The sequence below is a fragment of the Echeneis naucrates genome, chromosome 15 (genome assembly GCF_900963305.1).
Source record: "Echeneis naucrates chromosome 15, fEcheNa1.1, whole genome shotgun sequence".
In the NCBI taxonomy this organism is placed as follows: Eukaryota; Metazoa; Chordata; class Actinopteri; order Carangiformes; family Echeneidae; genus Echeneis; species Echeneis naucrates.
The window spans coordinates 1,010,286-1,026,647 of NC_042525.1; the positions used below are offsets into that span (position 1 = coordinate 1,010,286).

Consider the following 16,362-nt stretch of genomic DNA (forward strand, 5'->3'; position numbering starts at 1 on the left):
AACAAGATGAACTGCAGCATCTCAACCGGCCATAATCCTGTTATTATCTATTATACATAACAAACTGTAAGTAAACTATTACACTATGCAATCTTGTATAGTGTCTTCATGTGCTCTGCCCCCCCTTTCAGGCTGTGTCAAGGGGAGGGGCTCAATCTGTATTCCCTGGAGCTGATTGGTCTATTCAGATTAAATGGGCGGTAACAGAGGGGAATTCCCGCTGGTGCCTTTTTAACAAATAAAACTTTTTCCTGTCTCCTGTCAGTCATTCATCTCGGGCTCATCTGAGAACCACAGAACTTGTGAATCCACTGAGAGTGAAGGTGTGTGTGCGTGTGTGCGTGTGTGTGCACCATGAATGGTGAGTAAATGCACTTTATCTACTGAGTATTGTGTAAAAGTGTGATGTATGAACTCCCTGATGTTCAGACCGTGAGCACCAATGTCAGTTATAGGAGGCTTTTTGTGTGTATGTTGATCTGAAGCCTTTGTGAGGAATAACTAAGTTTTGATGTTTGTTATCGATATAATTATTAGCTGCCACTTTATCCTGAATCTTTGAAACTTCCTCTTTGTCGCAATGATTGACAACATCACTGGAGTCAGTGTCAGTGATTGTAGAGTAGTTTTAACAGAACTGAATATTCTTTGTTAACAGTAAAAACTGTGAGAGTGAATCACTCTAACATGATAATGTCATTATTATTCATTGTTCTTTTGCATCTATGCCAAAGTCAGTTTTGCTCTAATTTGTTCCTTCATGTCCTTCATTTTTCTCCTCAGTTGTTATGCCCTCTATGCTGGACGACCCACACTTGAGTAAGGACACTTTATCACCTCTTGTGTTGTATTTTTAACTGTCTGTCTCCAAAAGTCAAAACTCATCTCATCAGTTAAAATCTGTGTTGCACGTCTTTTCACTTCCTCAATTTCAAACCTTTTTATTTTGATTGGCTGTTTTCAGACCTGGGTGTGTGAGAGACCCTGAGGTCCTGGGAGTCTTCATGTTTTATAATTTGTGTAGCTGTGTGTGTAATTCTTAATGTTGTGTTATGACCGTGTGTATGTGTACGTGTGTCAGCTTGCAGTTGTGTGTTTGTAAATGTATGTATCTGCAAAATGAGGAAGGCAGGGCGAGGCTGAGCCACTTCTTTTTTTTTTTCCTTTTTTGTTAGCAAACGCACATATCTTAGTTATTTTAGAAATGTGACTTGACTTGTCTCATACTGGTCGACAACATCTGTGTGTGTGTTCTATATGTTCTATATGTACACTTTGTCGCTCGGCCACAAAATCATATTTTGTGTTGTCAAATAATTGGAAACACTGCACAACCTAAACAGACTCACTTCCCGTATCAGTTTTAGTTCCTCTCTTACTCAGCCATCATGTGCTGCAGGTTTGTTCTTTTAACACTGGAGGGTAAAAGTTGCGGACAGTTGACAAACCAAGTTCATGCTGATTTGGAGATACAACATCTTAAGTCTTAAACACACAACACCCTGAAAAGACACTTTACATTCTCATTTTGGCATGGAGGACACACATTGTGTTGTTGTCAGCATCTGTCCTTTGACTTTGAAATTTTTTAACTGTTTAAGATGTGCTGACTAACTGAAAATCCAACTGTCCATTTTAAATTCAGGCCTTTAAATGACGTACAAAAGAAAAAGCAGAAGGCAAGGATGAGAAGGGAACAGCTAAATACTCCGAGGTTGATGATCTGGGGCCTGTTTGTGCTGAAAATAAAATGAAAATTAATACAGAAATATAACTAAAACAAGGCATTTTTCTCCAAAAAATTGTATAAAACAAAGATTTAGACATGAAACTGACAACGCTGAGGAGAACTCAGCTATATTTTTGCTGGCTCCACCTTCGGCAAGGAAGCTAAAGCTCTCTGCTTCATGGTGACAATTTGTCCAACTCAGAAAAAACCCAAATCATTTCTGAGATGCTCCTTGTTAAAACAACCTGTTTTCAAAGATCATATTTGTTTATGAAAGCTTAGGAGCTTTAGGAGTTTTACCAAAACCTACTCATTTCTTTATAACAATCAGAAAAGACAATAATACTTGATTTGAAAAAGGAGCATCTACACCTGAAGCTTAACTTGTAAACCAGGATTTTTTAAATGTTTGACAACAATACATAAACTTTAACAATTGGCAACGACTTGTTGATGTCCCAGCTGCTGAAAACAACTCAGTCCTTCTTCTCTTCCTCCTGCAGTGGCGGAGCCAGCCATCCAGATCTTCGAGCAGCCGAAGCAGAGGGGAATGCGCTTCAGGTACAAGTGCGAAGGTCGCTCCGCCGGCAGCATCCCCGGAGAGAAGAGCTCTGACAACAACAGGACCTACCCGAGCCTGCAGGTCAGTCCCACGTCCTCTGGAAATCAGCAGCATTGGTGGTGCACAAACTAACCTCTAACCTCTGCGCTTCGCCCACAGATCTTGAATTACTCTGGTAAAGGTAAGGTGTGCGTTTGCCTGGTGACGAAGAGCGATCCGTACCGGCCTCATCCTCACGACCTGGTGGGGAAGGACTGCAAGGACGGATTCTACGAGGCCGAGTTCGGTCCGGACCGCAGAGTGATTGCGTGAGTCCTCGTCAATTATTTACTCAGTCTTAATCAGCAACACACACACACACACACACACACACACAGCAGTGTAATCAGGATGCTTTCTGTTTGTGTTTTGTGTTTCACGTGACTGTTTCGGAAGACACCAATAGTAAATAGGTGACCACTGAGACAGAAAGGAAGAAAGACACAAACAGACACACACTGAAAGCATGTTTGTTAACCTGCAATGGCAATGGCAAAATGGGAATTCCCCAAGTGACATCACTCATACTTGCTGTGTGTTGGGGAGAAAACTGTGTGTGTGTGTGTGTGTGTGTGTGTGAGAGAGAGAGAGTGAATGAGTCAGTATCTTCTGGGTGTATAATTTACAAATCCCTCCTGGTTTTCTGGAGTAACTTCAGACTCCTGCAGGTGGTCTTCACCTGCCTTCTACCCCGGTCCTGCAGATCAGGATCAAGTCTGTCCATTAGTTTAAAGAGACGTGTGCTGAAATGTCCTCGAACTAAAGGGCTGAGAAATAATTATTGCATCATCACATGTGATCTTAACCACAGCATTCATGTCATACTTCATTCAGGTGCGGCTCCCTGTTAATTTTAATCCTGCTGTTGTAGCAGTTGTGTCACTGTGTCATCATATTGTGTTATTCCCGACAGTTTCCAAAACCTGGGGATCCAGTGTGTGAGGAGGAGGGAGGTGAAAGATGCCATTTTACAGAGGATCACCAGAGGCATCAACCCCTTCAACGGTGAGTCCCCCTGAATGTTTCCTGTCTCTCACACCGACATGTCGCCGACATCAGCTGTGGATTTATTATCGTCTCCACTGATGAGAGAAAAAACAGACAACTAAAACGCTGAAAGTTCGTACTCAAAATACTGGCAGGGTATCTGTACTACAGGATTAAGTCCAGCAGCAGAGGTCGCACAACGAAAACACTGATTTGAGGATAGAAAGGGATAATATTCATTATTTTTCCCCTTTTCTAAAAATCCTGATCATTGAAATTATGTACTGATGGGGCGGCAAACTGATGACTAAGGGATGAAAGTTTCAGGACATAACCAACATATTCCAAGTTTAAGATGATATTTCTTTCAAATAATTAGAAAAACATTTGTTTGAGATTAAGATTATTTGATGAAAACCACTCATGAGGACTAGTGGTGAATGTGTGGTTCCTTGAACAATCTGATTTCAGCTGTCAGATTTGATAAAGCCCAGGAAATCACAGGAAGTCAAATTACAAAAACCTCATAAAATTATATTAACATCCCAAAGGATGACAACTTTATCATGAATTCATCACGAAAACCAATTAACCTTAGCTTGTTTCGTGTTTTCAAATTTTCCTGCTTTAGTCGTTAAAGGCACAGTATCTTTCTTATTCACGTTCACCTGCTGCACTGTGGCTGTAGGAGGTGAGCTGCCTCAGTTCAGGTGGTGCAGACGGTTCAAGGTAGTCGGAGCAAAACAGGACACTTCATTTAACCCTCATGAAGCAAAATATGCAAATGATTGGAAACATGAAGTAGATTGCAGCCGTAAAACACATTTCTTCTTCTCCTGAGGATTTTCGGTGGCAGTGACACTGCCACTGTGGTGATCAAGAACAAGACGAATTTGAATGAAAAAGTCACAATTCAGACTTTGACAGTTTGATTCAGACAGTTTCTGGTGTGAGGGTCTATTTTCCTTATTGCTGCCTAATCTGAAGTTTACTCTGACCGCCATATCTTCATGACAAACACAACGAAAGTGTTTGAAACCTGAAAAAGGAAATTGCTGCACTGAATTTTGTTTTGTTTCCATATTGGCCATAATCTTGTTAGCTCCAACACCAATATATATCTGATAAGGTAATATCAATAGATGAGTGCCAACTGTTATCTGCTGCGTTCTGTTAATGCCGCTGCTGCTGTTGTTGCTGGTAAACTGGTTGAAAACAATTCAAAAGAATTGTTTTGCAGACGCTGGTTGACCCAGTTCTCAGGCAGATGAGATGATTTTCCCTTACATCGAGTCAAACAATCTGTCCTGTTACCGCTGCGCTATCTACAGCAGCTGCCGTTTCCTCTGCATGCTTTCAATCTGCACACGTCCAGCATGCACACACACACACAACCACACACACAGTTCTCATGTACAAACAGGCGTTGAGCTACTTCCCCATTCTTGTTCACAGTTGCTCAATTCAGAGCAGTGCAGGATGCCACGTGAGAGCTGGGAATGCAGGATTCATTAGGGGGAGGGTGAGCTGAGGGGCTTCCCCAGCTCTCAGTGAGACTGACAGAGGCAGACTTTGGTTCTTTACAGGTCTGTAGGTTTGGGTTCACGTTCTCTCCGTTCTCCCTGTTAAACAGAACCAGCTGATCAGATCTGATCAGTCCGACTCTCTGACTCCTTCTGTGTGTTTATCCGTCCGTTCTCATCCTCCATCTTTGATAGTGACGTCTGGAGTCACGTCTCCACATCCGACGCTCCTATTGGCTCTGCTGGATGATTTCACAGCCAATCAGGGAGTCAGTACAGTGCAGTACAGGATCAGTCCTGTGTGTTTATTGTGCTGACAGAATAAAGACAATCAGATATTTGGAGCTGATTTTTCATCATTAATGAGCAGAACTCCTGATCAGATAAAGACAGAAAGGATCCAAACAGATGAGGGGAACTTTTCTTTCGAAAAGGAGGAAACATTCGGTCAGTATTTTTAGTTTTTCTAGTTTTCTGAGTTACTGTCTCTGATTATGGAGAACAGAGTCTTTATTGAATCACATAAATAAATTTTTGAAGTTGAGCTGATTCTGGAAATGTGGAGACTTAAAGGCAAAAAAGGCTGTCATAGAAGGATTCTTCAACTGACCTAAAAATAAACATGGCACAGATGAGTCTGTGTGAGGAGTGATGAACCCCTTAACCCTGCTGACAGTTTTAGACTTTTTGGTTTAGTGTTCTGAATCAAGAGCGTAATTCAGGCTCAGCTGTTTGAAATTAAAGATGGACAAATGAGAAAAAGTCTCGAGTGCTGCTTCTCGATATATTTCATAAAGGGATTTTTTTCTGCTCCAGGATCATGAGGTGAATATTTGTCATCTTCACCAGACAGCTGATCTGCTCTGCAGATAAGATATTTGCATGTCTTCACATAACTGAGCACAAAATTATAATTTCTGTTCATGTCAGAAACAAACAGAGACATTCATATCTCGTCGCTTGTGTTCCATTAGTTAGATCCTCATGCGATTGCCTTGTTCCTGGTGTGATGGGAATTACTGTCAGATGGATAAACTATGTGGAAAAACATGACATGAGCTTCTAAAACAGACGAGATCTTTATCTGATAGTGACGCATCATCATTATGTAGAAATTCAGCTCCATCTGTGAAGAGATGATATCAATATTTTAGTGCAGCATTTTATATTAAAGGTCGACCTTTTAGATCCAACTTCAGACCGTATGGACCTTTAAGTAGCCTGACTTACTAACGGGGGTGTAAGTTTGAGTTATTACTCTTCATTTTTACAGAATTGATGATTATTTGTTTAATTGTTTAATTGAAGACTTTGATCCACATAGACCAATGACGACGTAGCTCACAATATTTTATTGATCTGGACAATTTGGACCTTTCAGTGATCGTACAAATAAGTCACCAGATTTTCTGTCTTGGCCGTGATGACGGGGATGTGATGTGATGTGATGTGACGCCTTCATCGTATGCAGCGAAGGCGTTGATGGTCAGGTGACGGCAGAGGCAGATCAGACATATTTTTGACGTGGCGCCTCCCTTCAGCTCACTTCTGCTTGGAAACCCAGCTGCTTCCTGTGTTGGAGGGAGAGATAAGCTAACCCCCCTCCACACACACACACACACTTTCATCGCCAACCCTCTGCACATCCACATACACCGCTGACCTCACCTCATGAGGTGTGTGAGACCTGCGATTAGAGAGTAAAGAGGGTCACAGCACAGATGACACAGAACTGAACACCCACTGTGACGTCACGTGGTGTTTCTCTTTTACTGTGCTCATCTCTCTGTCTGTGGTCGAGCACCTGGATCAAAGATGGGTTTTATTTTCCATGAAAGACACGGCACATGATCATGGAGGGTAGAAGGTGTGTGCAGACAAATTACTCAGTAATTGTCTTGGATTAGAAATGTTGTTCACCACATTTAAATCTTTGTTCCCATGAAACGATGTGAAAACATCAGGTCAGGATTATTCCGAGCCAGAATAATTGTGATTATCATAAAGATTCAGCTCAATGAACTGAAATCACTTTTCTTTTTCATGACCAAATATCATGACAACATCACAGAGAGGACGCCTTTTCTAGGTTAAACAATCAAACTTAAATTATGCCATTCCAAATTAAAAAGGAAACTAAATAATACATAATCCTATATTGTACTCTTTCATCATGATCCTTTATGATCTAAGTCCGAACCCCAGGAGGCAAACCACGTTTTCTTTCCTGTGAGGAAATTATCATTTAAAATGAAAAATTCTCTTTCTCTTATTTGAGCCAAAACCAGACACACATTATTTGTCTTTGAAAGCGAAGTAGTGCTGGTTGTTGTTATTATTTGTGTCACTTCCTCTCTCTTTACTGAAGAGTCATTGTGTTTCCCCCATTGGCCTATCATCATTATTGTCATTATTGTTATTAATGAAAAAACATCCTTTATGGTTGTTGTGACTTTAGTCATTCCCCTCTGAGCTGTTCAGATTTAAAGATGGAGACTGAGTGCAGGTTGCATGTCATGTGTCCTGATGAAATTGTGACTCATTCAGTGTAGACACAGTTTGTGGCGACGTTTGGCAGCTGCCTCCCCTTCTTTCTCACTCTCCCACATTCAGATTACCTCTTACCACAGAGCCCCTACCCCGCCAACGTCCTCTTAACACCCCCGCCCCCGCCACTGTCACACCTCGGTTGTCCTCCGTCGCCCCCTCACCGCTGAAGCCTCGTCTCATGATGCCCAGTGTCTCTTCTTTCCAGCCCTCCTCTGTCCACCTGCATGTTTCTCCTCAGGCGTGCAGATCTGCTTCTTTATGTTCCACCGCCATTCGCTTCCACTTTCATACACAGGAAAGCCTCTGCATCTTTCCTCCCTCAGTTTCTCCACTGTCTCTGTTTCTTCCTCCCACTGAACTCAAACCTGATGACCAAACACAAATGAAACAGAGTCGAGCTTCTGGCAGCTGCGAGACTCTGAGCAGCAAAGACCATTCAGAGCTCCGAGGTTTGCATCTGATATCTGTCACTGTCAGTTTAAGATCAGCACACATATGTCACTTCTCTGCACAAACGTGTGCATTTTAACTTCTGCCTGTTGCTTTCTGTGTCTAGCTGCAAGTCAACGTCTCTGTGAGGGAAAACAGAGCTATTTCTAAAGGAAAGGACATTGTTAGGACCTTGAACGTTACCTGACAGTAACATCTCATCGGATTAAATAATTACTTCACCCGCCTCCAACAGTCATCTTTGTGTTTAGAAACCAAATTTAGACTTTTAACACTCAGTGTCTCACTTTGTGTCCCGTTGTTGAGGCTCATTCCAACCACAGCGGCCCGCTCTCTCCTCCAGCACCATCCTGTCTGTCACCATATCTTTAATGAAGGCAAAAAAAAAATCTCATGGTGAGTTAGAGCCAGACCGACTACTCAGCTGTAGCTGATATTCAACATCAGGGCCTGAGAAGCTGAAACCATTTTTGCCCCTCTCACTTTGTAGTTTCTGACTAAGCAGAATTCAGACAGACTTTAGCTGCCCTCACGACCCGGGACTCCGCTGGGAGCCTTCAGAGGAACGAAGGTGTTTGGTGCCAGCAGCACATGCAGAGACAGAGCCGGTGAAATACCTCATCTAAACTTATTTACACAGGATGAGGAGTTTCCCTTTGTCTCATGTTTAACTGCTCAACAGCTTTTTATTCTTCTGTGTCTGTATATTGAATACGTTCTACGTGAGTTAAACTGAACTGTCAGTTTTGAGATCATGCAAAGTTGAAGACGTTAAATTGTCCCACCACTTTCACACACGTCAGGAACCACCATGGTCACTTATGCAGGAGCCTCACAACTCATGCCTGCGTGTTGTGCAGAAGTTCACACACACACTTCTTTCCACCCGGTGACGTGGCTGAGCGTCACCGTATCGACAGTCTGTGGGTGGGGGTGGCCTCGACTTGAGTGCAGCACATAGAAATTGGACGATGTAGGCAGATGTGAAAGCCTGGTGTGTGTGTGTGGGTGTCTCTCCGTATAAAGCAGTCCTCGTGAGGCTGTGCGTGTGTTGCCTCTGAGGGCGGGATGTGTGACGTGGATGTAAATGCAATCCACAAAATCTGCTGTGATAATTCAACACTTAGACATTTAGATTTATCACATAAATCACCAAACATCTTCTAACTTCACCTGCTGTGTGTTGTTGAGATGAAGTCCCGGCTGTTTACTGTAAACATCCGTTCTATTGTTAGAGAGGTGAGAGAGATGATCAGACATGAGGTTATAAAAGGTACTTTTAGCTGTATGAAGTTTCAGTCAAGCTGATGTCGGTGACCCTGTCAGGTTAAAGGCTTTAGGAAGCATCTCTGTTTTATCTCTGGTGTTGTGACCTCAGTGCCACGTGAGCAGCTGCTGCAGACGGAGGAGTACGACCTGAACGTGGTCCGTCTCTGCATCCAGGTTCTGCTGCCGGACGAGAACGGCCACTACACCCGCTCACTGAAGCCCATCGTCACCAACCCCATCTACGACAACAGTGAGTCATGCAACGGGCCGTTACACATTAAAGCTGCTGCACAACTACACCACTGCAACACAAAATCAGTCTCCACCTCCAGTTCAGTAAATAATGACATAGTAATGATGACAAAACAACAGTTAAAGGTCATTTTGTGACCGACCCAAAGTTCTATCAGTGTCTGACAACTTGAAATGAAGAAACGATGAAAAGTAAATGGGATGTCCTGTCGGCAGGTCTACGCACTGTGCTGTGTGTTTGTGTGTGTGTTGCACCAAGTGTTGCATGTAGTGAACTGGCTCAGTGTTCCTCTCACACATTGAGAAAGAGGAAGTTCTCTGAACACACTAACCCTCAAACAACACCGTTGCCATAGCGCGCTTCCTCTTCTGACACCAGACATGTGACATGTGACTCAACGTGGCGAAGCCTCGACTGTAAACTGTTGATCGCTGACAGGAGGTGAATATTGGACCAGCTGCAATGAGTCACAGAAGCTGCTCACAACATCACATCCAGCTAAATGAAATAAAATCAGATGTCAACCTTCAGCTGTGCGTTTGTTGTGTCCGTCGGGTTCTGACCTGTCCCCTCACCCTCAGGGGCCCCGAACACGGCGGAGCTGAGGATCTGCCGGGTCAACAGGAACAGTGGCAGCGTCAAAGGCGGAGACGAGATCTTCTTACTGTGTGACAAAGTCCAGAAAGGTACCAACTATGCAAACAAATGGCCATGCCTTAATAGGCCTTAATAAAATGTAACGTTACATAAAACGTTTTAAAATGGAAGTGTCAGCCTACTGTGACGTCACCAAAGTTTAAGGAAGTTCAGCATTGACTTCACTTCACAGGTCCGGCTTTAGAGCTGGTCTGTGGGAGCCATTTTATTATGTTTGTCATGTAGCTTGTTTCTGTTTTCTCCTCATTCATCTTCATCCTTTCTCCATTAAACCATTCAGTTTGTCTCTTAGAGTCCGTCTCATTCATTTCCTGTCCTCCATTAATCCTCCTTCACCCCCAGATGACATTGAGGTGCGATTCTTCTCCGCTGACGGCTGGGAGGCCAAAGGCTCCTTCTCCCAGGCCGACGTGCACCGCCAAGTCGCCATCGTCTTCAAGACCCCGTCCTACTACAACACCTCCATAACAGAGTCGGTCACCGTGCACATGCAGCTGCGCCGACCGTCCGACCAGGAAGTCAGCGAGTCGATGGATTTCAGATATCTGCCAGACGACAAAGGTGAGCAACTAGTTCCTTTTCTTCTTCTTCAAACTACCGCTGCCCGTGGCCAGGCGATGGCGAGTGATATATGTGAATGTTTTTGTGATTGCTGTTGCAGATCCTTACGGCTACAACGAGAAAAAGCGCAGAAGAGAGCACTTGATGAAGAGTAAGAAATGAGATCTCGTCCAGCTTCTATGTGAATAAACGTGTCAGCTGTATGTTGACTTGCTTCTATTTATTTTAACAAAGATTTTCTGCCCTCTTCAGCTGCCCCGTTTGCTGGTCTAACCATGAACAGGCCGAAGGCGGTGCCACAGAGCACCATGAGTCACATGCGGAAAGGTAACTGCTTCAACTTGATTTCCCTCCAATGGCCAAAGGCGACGTTTCCATCCAACCAGATACTTTTTCTGCCGTCACGCTAAAAGTCACCTGGTGTTTTACAGAACTCAGCAACACGTACCTGAGACAACAGCCAGCGATGCAGCACCAGCCGGCCCCGTTCAACCCCTCCTATCAACCAGGGTCCCAGAATCCGTTGATGGCTTCACAGGTGCCCAATTTACAGATGAGCCAGACGTGGGCGAACCCCAACGCACCAATCCCGATGGATACGGTCACCATAAACCAGTCTGGCATCATGAACAATCTGCCCCGACCAAACAACAGCCGACAGCAGCAGCAGCACAGCCGGGGGGCCGGTTACCCCCACCGAGCAGAGCCCAGCAGCTGTGAGAACAACATCCTGCCCCAGCTCTCCATGAGGGACTTGCAGTGCTTGGATACAGTCGCCCAGGCCCCAGTAATGACCCAGGCGGAGTCCCAGCCTCTCTTCCACCTGCAGCACCAGCGGGACGAGCTTCCCTCCAACAACCAGGCCCATAACCACAACCAAAACCAGAACCAGGGCCTCCAAAATGTGTGGTCCAGCTTCAATCAAGTCCCGAACGCCTTCAATGGGTCCGTGCCTGGAGGCGTAGGGGGCTCTCAGGGGATGGGCACCTTCAACTTCCTGCCTGAAGGGGAGGACTTTCTGAAGAGCCTGGTGGGAGGAGTTTCTCAGACGGGCTTCCAGCTGAAGCAGGAGCCGCAGATCCTGGTGGCACAAGAGACCCATGGTGCTCTCATGCAGTCCCCGAGAGACACCCAAGGAAATACTTACACCAACTTGCTTCCTCGTCCTATGAGCAACGGCACGAACATGGATCTAATGAGGCAAGATGGAAGCGGCAGCAGCCAGGCCCTCAAAAGTCTCCACAACCCTTACTCCAGCAGCAGCATGAGCGCAGATGGACACTTTCCAACTCTGGACGACTGGATCAAATCGACTCGGCAAAGCGAATAAAGGAGGGACATTTTTTGAGATCAAGAACTGAACAGAAGCGGTGCCAAGCAGCGTTCTTTGCTCGCCATGTGAGGCCGGAGTTTAGTGGCCTCTTTATGCTCAGCAGCCGTTGGCTCGGGCTGTTGCATCTGTGGTCATGTGATCAAAGTTATTGGCAGCCATTTGGATCCGTGAGCAGGTGAAGGTATCATTTCCAGGTGGGACAGGTCTTTACCTTAATTCAGTTCAGTTTTATTTGTATTACCTCAAATCATTATAGACATTATCTCACAGCTCTGTAGAGGCCAAAACCCGACATTATTTTAGAAAGAGACTTAAAAGGTCCCATTAAGAAGAATGTGTGAGAAGAAACATCTCTTCCAAACTATATCAGCCAACTTTGTTGTCTTGACAAAACAGTAGATCATTAAGTTCATGATCAATGTAAAGTGTTGGTTTACTGAGTTTACCACCAAGTGGTGACGCTGTGACATCACCCATCGGTTCGTAGATGGCTGTCTGAAGCCTTTAGTTTGTAATTACTTTGATTTATTTTTAAACCGTTTGAACCATTTTTGGAGGAGAAGCTGGTGCTGAGGAGGAGTGAGTGGATGAAGAAGACGAAAAACACAAACTTACCAGGAAATCATTTACTGAAGTAATAAATCAAGAAAGTAAAAAAGGACTTCAGGCCAGTCGGGCTTCCTACCGAACCGTTCGCCTCTGGAGAGTTTCCAGAGCCGCCAAATTGAGTTATCGTTATAAAGACCACTCAGCTGGTGGATCCAAAGGTGAATGTACGGCCTTCTGCCTTCGTGTTTCACTGTCACTGTACAGTAATAAGTGTTTATTAAGTGTTTGATAATGAAAAAGCAAAAAAAAAAAAAAAATGTTGAGCATCAAAAAACTGCTTTTAGCGTTTATTTACTTCTTGCTTTCCCCACACACACATATCGATGTCAGCTAAGTGTTTGATGGTTTTATTGATTTTAGTCTTTGGTGTTAAGTGCACTCGGTGCATACATGTTCGCCATCGTTGAGAGTGAAAGCATGAAATGTGCTGAAACACTCAAGAATTGGCAAGGTGCCGAAATTTCCAATGAGGAAGTGGGAGGAAGCCTTTCCTTCGTAATGACTATGTCATACCTGTGATCACATGTTTCCCAGAGTTCTCAGAGCATTTCTACCAGATGTTTTATAGATACTGAATCAGATTTTGTGTGTCTCGGTTTTATTGATTGAACTGATGCTCTAAGGGCCGCTCACAGGAAACGCCTCGGCCCCCCGGCTGAGCTCAGCCTGACGGATTTTCTTACTTGTATATCTTTCAGATGCTTTTTTTTTTTTTGGTTTTAAGTAAAAGTAAATATTATCTGCTTTTGTATATTTTATTTTGTTCCTTAATAAAAATGTCTGTTTGTTCACATCATGTTTACATTGTGTTTTATAAATGCAGCACACTATTATACATAAACATAAAGGGGATTCTGAGTTACACAAAAATCTGCCACGTCATAAAAACTTGAGCACTCTTTTGAACAATAGCCTTCATTTTTTGGTCCTGTTGCTGTCAACAACCTGATGTTCACAAAGTCGTCGGGTCGTGTTGCCACAGGCAGGCGGTGAGTCACATGACCTCCAGTCTGACGCCTCGTGTCACTGTCAGGATGACTCTGCTTTTCTTTCTGGATCTGACAGTGAAACATGTTTGTTTCACATCCAGGTACGAATAAAGTGTCATGTAATGTTGACAAGAGGCGTCACTGTAAACTTTATCAGCCTGGAGACTGAAAACGAAAATGGGAACAGGATGGGAACACACGGCAGGTTCACATTAAGATTCAACATTAAACATTCTATAAAATACATTAAAAATACCACAAAAACAAACGGTGGAAAATGGGAGTTTGGATATTTCATACATCTTTAAACTCAAATATTCAAACATTCAGAAGACATATAATCATTTTTTAAACAACACAAAAACAACAAGCTGACCAAGCAGCGTTCTCAGAGACGGCGGGCTGACGTTCCAAAGCAGAAGGATGTTCAGGACATGATGAAGTCGATCTGGGAATGTGTGTGTCAAAAGTTACATTTCTGTGTGTTTGTAACTCTCAACAGAGCTGTTTTCATGCTGAACCAACTGAATTCTGGCTGTAAATGTGCTTCACAGACTCTTACAGCTCTAACGGATGCCCTGTAGGTTTATTAGTCAAAGTTAAACTCATGTTATGACTTCAGCTCACAGCACAGTGAAGTTACATAACACACAGAAACACAATATACAGTCAAATGAAGAAATCACCTCTTGCATCATAAAGGAAAGTGACAAAAAAGAAATCAATTCTGTCTATGGATGTTTATGTGATTTACACACACACACACACACACACACTCACATGCAGGAGTGTATTAGAGGGTGTGAATGAGATGAACGCAGTAATACAGTTGGTCATTTTTGGATGTGTGTTTTTTTGAAATGTATAAATATGTAAGTAATCTTATTGATGATATTCTACTTAAAAACAATAATAAGGGGCCTTTCATATTTAATGTGGCTCATCCAGTCTAACAGATCAAAGCTCCAACTATCATCCAAGTCTCAGGATGAAACCATAAAGGTTTCTGCAGAATGTGAATTTCCCCAAAATGAACAACGACCTATTCATCCTCCACAGACTGAGATTCCTTCACCTTGATGCCAAAGAACTTCTTTTTATCTCTGCCGTAGATGTCAGGAAAACAGTGACGATGTGCATTTGTTGTTTTCATGTTTACATCAGTGTTGTTCACAGTTCCATGTCAATGAAGCGATAAATGTGGATGTGACTAAAATTAATATATTGATTCTAATCTTGTTTCTTGTAAAATACAACACTGGTGTTTACAAGCAGTGTGTCCTGAAGCGTCATTACCGAGGAACCCAGGATGTGCTGCACGGACGACGTTGGTTTTCTCTTGTACTGGGAGCCAGAGGTGAAATGATCAGAGCGGCTTCCTTCCTGTCTTATTTAGAGGAACCACAGTGAACCCCAGTTTAACTTCAGCGCACAAGATAGCGTCAATAAACCTGTCGCAGGTTCTGATTGGAATCATCCAGCTGCTGCTTACAGACACTCTGCCTGCTTTCTTTGTTATCCATAAAATTCAAGGCAACAGATTAAAAATCACTCAGAACAAACAGGAGCCCCTCAGTGTGTGCAGCAATATCAAAAAACATACAAACAGAAAACAGACAAAATTTATATCGCGGGGCAATAAGTCAGCTGTAATGATCTTAAATGATTGAAACTAGAGAATGAGACCAGAAACTCATCAGGAAAACGTTTACTGAGCTCATAAATCAGAGAGGAGGACGAACATTTTCCCATAGACTTCAAAGCTCTGGCTCTTCATCGTGGACTTCGTTTTGCCGTCGTTGTCAGTGAGCCGTTTCCTCTGCGGATGACATCATGTTGTCAACCTGTCGAGGTTTTTCCTGTAACGGGTGAATTTCACATGACAGTGACCTTTTGACATATTTTGTCACCACCGTCAGTTCGGAGGAGAGACTTCCCTCCTGTTTGGCAACAGTTCGTTTCAGGTCCAACACAAACTCGACGTTAGTCTGTCGAAGAACGAGGATCCTGGTGTGGTTCTGTTCAGACGCTAAAGAGACAATATTGTTGCAGCAACAATGTTTAAAATGAAGTTGATGAACGAGATGATTATTTTCAGGTTTCATGTCAAGTTCATGTTTTATTTATATCGCACAAGTTAACAAGACTTTCCAAACAGAGCAGAACCAGAATCAGAACCAGAACCAGACTGAGGTCCAACCAGTTTTATCAGATAATTGGTCCTGTGTGTTTGTGAGTTTATTGTGTTGACAGAATGAAGGCAGTTAAACATTTGGAGCTGATTTTTCATCATTAATGAGCAGATAAAAACAGAAACGACCCAAACACATGAGAGGAACTTTTCTTTGGAGAAGACGGAAACATTCAGAGTGAGTTTAGTTAGTTCTTGTTTTCTGATTACAGAGGACAGAGTGTGAACGGAGGGACGTTTGTGCTGATTCTCAATATTGGGGGGAGGAGGTGTAATTTTTAAAACTTGAGGGGATTTAAACTAGAAAAGGCTCAATGTGGCTGTTAGGGGGTTAATTCAGCGTTTCCATCTCCTGGTAAATGAACGTCATCGTGTTCTGCTGCAGCACCACATGAAGAGACGGAGACCAGATCGCCTTAGTGGACGGAGACCAAAACGTCCTCACAGAGAAGCAGCTCTGAAAAAACTGTTTGACAGTCAGGATGTTTCACTTCTCCATGGAGTTATATTTGTATTGGTGCCTCACAAACACTGCATGAGTGTGCTGGTGCACATGCATGTGCAGTGTGTGTCTGTGTGTGTTTCCTATGCACACACACAGAGGACACTTGGTGCCTTTGGTCTCTTTTAGTATTTCCTAAGCATGTCCTGGAAAAGGCG

The 16,362-nt window shown here is 43.4% G+C and overlaps 1 protein-coding gene across 1 annotated transcript; it reads left to right on the forward strand.

The window, feature by feature from the left end:
* Positions 1-259: 259 nt before the first annotated feature.
* On the forward strand, positions 260-12,852 carry rel (v-rel avian reticuloendotheliosis viral oncogene homolog). The gene is made up of 11 exons (XM_029521252.1): positions 260-361; positions 784-819; positions 2,233-2,372; positions 2,451-2,599; positions 3,244-3,335; positions 9,219-9,359; positions 9,944-10,048; positions 10,362-10,580; positions 10,681-10,731; positions 10,833-10,907; positions 11,012-12,852. The coding sequence occupies exons 1-11, from the start codon at positions 355-357 to the stop codon at positions 11,908-11,910; spliced, it is 1,914 nt and encodes a 637-aa protein (XP_029377112.1). The 5' UTR covers positions 260-354; the 3' UTR covers positions 11,911-12,852.
* The last annotated feature ends 3,510 nt before the right edge of the window (positions 12,853-16,362 follow it).

Excerpts from the sequence above, each read along its gene's own strand:
- rel (XM_029521252.1), top strand. Across the intron at positions 820-2,232 it reads GCTGGACGACCCACACTTGA|TGGCGGAGCCAGCCATCCAG; the intron begins GTAAGGACACTT and ends TTCCTCCTGCAG. Across the intron at positions 10,908-11,011 it reads CATGAGTCACATGCGGAAAG|AACTCAGCAACACGTACCTG; the intron begins GTAACTGCTTCA and ends GGTGTTTTACAG.